We start from the raw sequence: 6,771 nt of genomic DNA, 5'->3' as shown, positions 1-6,771 counted from the left end.
CTCTCTCTCTCTCTCTCTCTCTCTCTTTCTCTCTCTCTCTCTCTATCTCTCTATCTCACTGCCTTTCTATCCCATTATTGCCTGGGATGCCTGGCCCCCTATCCTATGAAAGGAAGATGAATGCAGGTCAAGCTCAGAGTGCCTGTTTGCTTGCTGAGAGATGCATATCACCTCTAAGTGATTTTTTTCAATACCATTTATGTGGCTTGTATTTATTTCCTTTAATCTTTTAAGTGCTATTTAGTCTCTGTGTGATTTGCTGTGGATACTCGTTTCTGATAAGATGCGACATTCTCCGATATCCTCCGAGCCACATAGTTCCTGCCTGGAGCCCTAAGTGACTAATACGGTTGCAGCCTGAGCCTGGCCCTCTGGGGGGACAGGACGTGGGGAGCAGGTGGTAGCGAGTAAGGGCTGTGGGCATTTGTAGGTGCTTTCTTGCCTTCATTTCTTCTGGTCATGCTCTCATCTCCAACCACATTCTTGTTCCCTCTCCCTGTGTCAGCCAGAAGTTAGACAACCCCAGACTGACAGAATAAAGGAGTGTACCAAGAGTGATACCTGAAACAGATTTGGAGGGTAGTTGGATTATTATTATCTCTTTGGGACCATGTATCGTAACACACTAAGTGTATTTAGGGTTTTCAGGGAAGTACCCTATCATGCATCTTCTGATATGGGTCTTCCTGGATAATATCAAGTAGCTGAGATGGCATTTCCTCCCCCCACCTAAGCCTTGTACACCTTTAACATATATCAAGCTTCTTTTGATGTTGTCGCTGCTAATATTTCTCTTCTTAGCTTTAAGGTAACTGCGTGTTATTTCGAGTTTCAGGGGTGCTTCCTCCCAGTCTGTGTTGCAGTCAACAATAAGAATCCGAGGATCCTATTTTTCCTTCTTGACATTACAGCTTTAGCCTGTATTGTGGGGCGTGGGGAGAGGAAGACTAGGATTTTGCTGCTGGTGCCCTTGGGTGACAGGCTGGGTATGCAATCTGCTAATTATCAAAAGCAGCTCTCTTAAAAAGAAACATGATACAGGCTAATACATCTCCAAAGCTTATTAGTGAGTGTCTTTGGGCAAAAGCAGTAGACTGTGCTGTGTTGTTTGTGAGCAGAACTTTGGATCGCTTAGTGATCTCTGTGGTTTAGACATTTGGAAAACAGCCTGTGGTTTCCAGTCCCCTCTGCTGCCCCCCTTCCCTGCCCCTCCTCAGAGATAGCATTCAGTGGCAACCTCCTCCTTCATTTGGGCGCTCTTCTCTGGCCTGCTTCTGCAACCTTGCAGCCCCTTCCTCCCATCTTAATGGATTAAGAAAGGATCCCATGCACACAGGCCCTCCCTCTTGGGAGGTGGAGGGATGAGAGCTGAGTTGGGCTGGGATTCTTGAACCAGAACATACCAGTGTTCCCAGTCCTGATGGACTGAAACATTGGCTGTTAAGGCCTCAAATCCCTGCCTCCTTCCAAGGCTCTTTCCTCTGGCATGTAGGAATTAGGACCTGGTTACATTGGTCCATTTGCAGAAGCAGCCAGCTGGCAGCTCTCATGCTGCTGCTTCAAATACAACTTTATTTCTGATTTTGGTTACAAGAAAACCTATTTGGTTACCCAGCAAAAGAAAGTAACCAAAAAGAAATTCTAAGCAGAATGATGGAGTGTTCCTATATATATACATATATATATACATATATGTATATATATATACACACACACACACACACACGTGTGTGTGTGTGTGTGTATATACATAAATGTATTGGTGTACAGATAGATTATAATTTCTTTTCTCTCTAATGGCAGGGTGTTTTCACGCTGTTTTAGTCTGTTTAAATTGCATGTTCAAATGCTGGAGTGTCAAGAGGTGATGCTCTCACCTTTTCTAAGCCGGCCTCATTGACTAACGCACTGGTCTTTGTCATTGGGTCCTACGAGATGGCCATGAATTCCTAGTGAGTGACTGAGCCGTGAGTGTGTGTCCTTTGATATCTTGCCTGTATTGCACAGTCTGCCCTCAAGCTGTTCATAATCTCATGAGCTGCCTGTATTTCCAGTTGAAGATGAGCAGCCGTCAACACTGTCACCAAAAAAAAAGCAGCGCAACGGAGGCATGCGGAACTCACCCAGCTCCTCGCCTAAGCTGATGAGGTAAGGATAGGGGCCCGGGCCACGCGGTGGGTCCACCGGTGGGTCCCCCTCTCGCTGCATTGCCTGTCCTTGCCCCCTCCCCACCCTGCCAGACCCAGAGGCTCCCCTCCCCAGCAGGCTCGCGGCAGAGGAGGGGACGAGATCGTTAGATGGCTTCTTAAAGGCTGAAGTATTTATTCTGTCAGCTTGTCAGCAGTTAATGATAGAGCTGAAAAAATTCTGTCATGAAAAACAGTTTGAAAAGCTGTTTGAAAAATACATAGGCTTTAAAGTCTGAGCTGTCACCAAGTCCTGTCTATGTGTAGTTCCTAAACAGCAGTGGCACTAATGACAGCGGCAACCAATCAGAGGAACCCGTGTGGTTAGTTTGCCTCCAGCAAGTCTCTTTCTGCTGGAGTCCCTCCGAGGACTGTTTTCTGTACTTAAGGCCATATGTGAGATGTATCATCACAATCAAAAATGAACCTGAAGATTACCTTCTCTTTATCCTGTCGATTGAAATCAAATTTCTGTTAATTGATTTTGACTGATAAAAAAGTCTAATAATCTGTGGACTTGCCAAAGCAAAGTTCAAAAGTAATCCAGTTCTGCTCAGGCTAAAAGCAATATTAATTATGAAATAGAGCTTGTGTGCACTCTTTTTCTCTCTCTTCCTCTTTCTCTCCTCCCTCCCTCCCTCCCTCCCTCCCCCCTCCCTCCCTCCCTCCCTCCCTCCCTCCCTCCCTCCCTTCCTTCCTTCCTTCTCTTCTTTCTATCTTGACTGCAGCTTCCTCTAGGAAATGGCAAGTGAAGTCAATTTTCAATAGAATTCTGTTGGATCCTCTTCTTGGACTCTTCATCTTTCATCTTCCTTTTTCTGTCTTCGATTCATCTGCCAATCCCAGTGCTGCTTTCCCCCATCATCCTAGCTCTCCAGCACCTCAATGAAACGGGAGTGATTTCAGATTTGCATTGCTTTCCCTAAATGGTTCCTGCCATGGAAACACCTGCCATCTTGACGATAATTTCTTCTTTTCATTGCCATTGGCTGCTCTCTTCCCTTTGATTATTGATAAAAAAAAAAAAAAAAATCACAGCGATCTCCTCCTCCTCCTCCTCCCCTTCTCCAAGCATTTGCATCTTCCTGGCTCCCCATGACCACCTTTCTAGGATGGAGAGAGGGCAGCCCGTCTTCATGTGGTTGAGGGCGCAGGTCCCAGGAGAAGACTCAGCCAGCCCCATGTCCTTTTCTGTCACCATCCTCTCTTCCTGTTCAATGTTTCCTTAACGGTTCTCTGCCTTCCCTTCACTCAGTCTTGCTCGGGTGTTGCTGATTTACATGCTTGTTTACGGTTTATGAGGAGGAATAAAATGTGCCAACTGCCAAGCCTCTCCCTTTTATGATGCCACTTGCCGTGGGCACATCCTCTCTGCATTTACTCACCTTTAGGTAATCGCCTCATCTCATGCTCATAGTTTTATCCATTGAAAGTAAAGCCCAGGCGCTTTCTTTTGCCTAAATTTAGAGAAGCAAATAAATAAATAAGGAGAAGTCTGGAAAATCTGAAACCTTTGGAGCCACATTCCCTGTCCCTGTTTGCTATGTAAAGTATGGCTCATTTCTCTGATCTTGAGTAATAATAATTCTGAGGAGTTATACTGTTTTCATATGCTTCAAAGCTGTGTCAAAGTTTTGCTGCTTAAGGGTACTTCTTTCTTCTGTTGGCTCTTGGGTACCAAGATGACAGGTCTTCTGTACGAGGTGGAAGCTTCTTTAAGTCGTAGCCTTCAGCAAAACATCAAATTACCAAATCCAGGGTAACATACTTCTACACAAATGCCTTTCCTGTATATATATTATACTCTCTATATTAAATACTTTAGTGTTACACGCTACATTTTATGTGCAATAGAAAGTGATGGTTTGAGGTAGCCTTGGGGGGACTTTTTTTCCACAAGCAGAAAAAGCTAGTATGTACTGTAACGAGTATGGTTTTTACAGGACTTTCTGCCCGAAGGCCTTCGTAAATAAGTAATGATCAACAGATTGGCTGTGGGCTTTTGAAAAGCATGCCTGTGTCAGTTTGCATGATGGGGGAGAATTTTCAAAGTGGGTCTTGCTTTCATTGCCTGTCGGAGAGGGGCTGAGGAAGGCAGTCATCCCAGGCTGGAGCTGTCTGCTCCGCGGTACATCAGAATTGCTAAACGTGGGTCTGGCGGTGAGCTGAAACTTGCCAAGCTACAGAACTCGGGTTTCTGGTGTTGGTGCCTTTGGGCTGCTGCTATGGCCGTGGCTACTGTCACCAGGGCACTTTACCCCAGCAGCCCAGGACGACCTCAATTGCTGCTCAGCTGGAACGGGCTGTCCCATGACAAGTCAGAAAGTCTCAGACACTCCTCCTTCACCTTGACTTTCTGTATTCCAGGTACTCTACAGACTCTGTCTGGTGTGGGACCCAAGACAGGGTGCTGAGCCCTGTCTCTGTTGCCCTTCATTTCCTGGGAAGGAACGAAGAGCCCATGGGCGGTTTGGTTTGGCTTTGTTTGAATCCCTGGCCCTGGCCGTGGGGTTGCCGGGGCTTATTTTTTCTAGCTCCCTCTTGCTAATTGGCAGAAAACAGAGGGGTTCCTGTACCACCTTGAGGTTTCTCTAGATCCTCCCATCTTCAAAGACTCCCTTTCTACTCTACAAAAGATAGGACTCCCAGGTCCTATTCCCTGTGACCTGAAACATCCGTAAAGGAGGCTGATGACTCATTTGAAGTGGGTGTTTCGACATGAGTTTGTGGCTTCCTGCTTGAGCAGAATCACTCATTCTGAATGCGAGCAGGTTTTAGTGGCCTACGGGCAGTGATAGGAACAGTTCCAAGAGAAACCGGAGAGCCCAGAATGGGCTGGGCTGGGCTTTAATTTACCACTGTGGCCTCTGCAAATAAAACAGGCTCCTGCGTGAGGGGTCCTCGCAAGCCATCTGCCAGCAGGAAATGCTACAGGGACTCTGCACTAATCGTCTTTGTCTCCCCTTTGTTCTGGTAGCAGGGTCTACGCTGGTTTTTAAGTGTCGCTTAACTCTCTGCGCAATCATTAGATGAACTGCCTCGCTTTGTGTGTCTGGATCCTGAGGCCGTATGTTTTGTAGTTACCCTGACACAGAAAACAACCCTCACAGCCAGGCTGAGCCAAATGGTGCGCGGCTGTGCTCCAAGCCAGGGGTCTGTGTGTCATGATAGAGACCTTTGGCTTCAAATCCTACAAAGGAGCAGGCTGAGGAATTAACCGGGGCCCTGTATTCATCTCCCTGTGGGTCTCTTAACAGGGAATTATTTAAGGAGCCTCTCCTAGTTTTCCTCTAAAATCGCCAAGCACCTATTGCCCCGTTCTCCCTACTCAGTGGGTTTGTGCCCTGTCAGGAAAGCTCTGTCTTCCTTCAGTTGTGAGGCTCTAGAGGGCAGGAACTTTGTCTCTGAATCACTAAGTCAAGGGTTCTTAATTTGGCGGCCTCCCAGACCCCATTGACTCTCTAGTGAAATCTGTCTAGAAAAACTCTCTAGGAAAAAGAAAGTTCATTGGACACCATTTTGACTCCAGTTGAAGGAGATTCTTGGATTCCTAAATCCTGGCCCCAGTTACTATCACGTTTGGTTCTTCTCACAACCACCTTCGAGTAGTTACCTTCACAGATGCTTTTTGGCTGCTGAGAATATGTCTTCAGTGGGTAGATGGTAATGGGGGAGATGCCCAGGCTCCCACACTGTGTCCTCAAATGCAACCCGAAAGGTTATGCGTTTTAGCTGCCTGCTTCTATTTCTTTCCTCAGATTAATTCCTATCTGGGAAATGTTTAGAGAGAGCCTACCGTACTCAAGATGTTGTGGAAGGTCTTTGAGGGGTGTAAAGTAAGATCGATTACGCTCTTCAAATTACATGGGTTACATGTCTTCAAAATGCTCACGGTTTGATGTGGGAGACAGACAAGCATATACAGCAAAACGGAATAAGGACAGAGTAGAGACCTACCAGCATGGGTTGTGGGACCAGAGGGTGCCCTCATTACCTCTGGTCTGGGAGGCTGAGCCTGGGTTGTGAAGGATGAGGAGAATTCTCGACTAATAGCACTAGCCACCCTTGTCCGTTGTTTACTAGGTGCCAGGCCTCGTTCCAAGAGAGTTAGGCCTGTTAATTCATGGAATCCTAACTACAGCTCCAGGAGGAGGGATTGCTCTCTCGTCCATTTTACAGATAAGGAAATTGAGTCACAGGGATGTAAAGAGTAGTCAATCTAGTAAGTCTTACCTAATTGGGAAGATTTGAACCCAGATGGTTTGGTTTCCAAACCCATATTATTTACTGCTTCATTCTTCTGCCCGATGAGGGGAATAGGAAAGTGCTCAGGCCATTGCAAGTGGCTTGATGTGGCTGGAGAAAGGCATTCTTAGAGTTGCATAACTGGAGTTGGAAATATGAGCATATTCTGGCACCCAGTCATGAAGGCCTTTCCTGTCATAGGCCAAAACCTTGCTGGTGTTTGAGGAGGCAGTGCCCTAACTTGTGTTTTGGGAGGATCACTGATGAAAGTTGAAGGACGGTTTAGAACCCTCCATCAGGGCCTTCTGGAGACCCGTGGTACCTCTGGGTACCAAACCGT

General features: G+C 46.5%; 1 protein-coding gene across 17 annotated transcripts in view; it reads left to right on the top strand.

Annotated features, from left to right (window-relative positions):
• The window catches only part of KCNMA1 (potassium calcium-activated channel subfamily M alpha 1), a 761,872-nt gene that overhangs the window by 645,627 nt on the left and 109,474 nt on the right, over positions 1-6,771 (top strand). For 15 of the 17 annotated variants that reach the window (XM_028481438.1, XM_055080890.1, XM_024132102.3 and 12 more), the window contains one exon: positions 2,055-2,148. The exons of the other annotated variants lie outside the window; for them this stretch is intronic. In XM_028481438.1, coding sequence (XP_028337239.1) covers positions 2,055-2,148 — 94 coding nt within the window. The remainder of the gene's footprint in view (positions 1-2,054; positions 2,149-6,771) is intronic. 17 annotated transcript variants of the gene reach the window in all.

This window comes from Physeter macrocephalus, chromosome 20, assembly GCF_002837175.3.
Source record: "Physeter macrocephalus isolate SW-GA chromosome 20, ASM283717v5, whole genome shotgun sequence".
Classification (NCBI taxonomy): domain Eukaryota; kingdom Metazoa; phylum Chordata; class Mammalia; order Artiodactyla; family Physeteridae; genus Physeter; species Physeter macrocephalus.
This window is presented reverse-complemented; position numbering and strand designations above follow the sequence as displayed.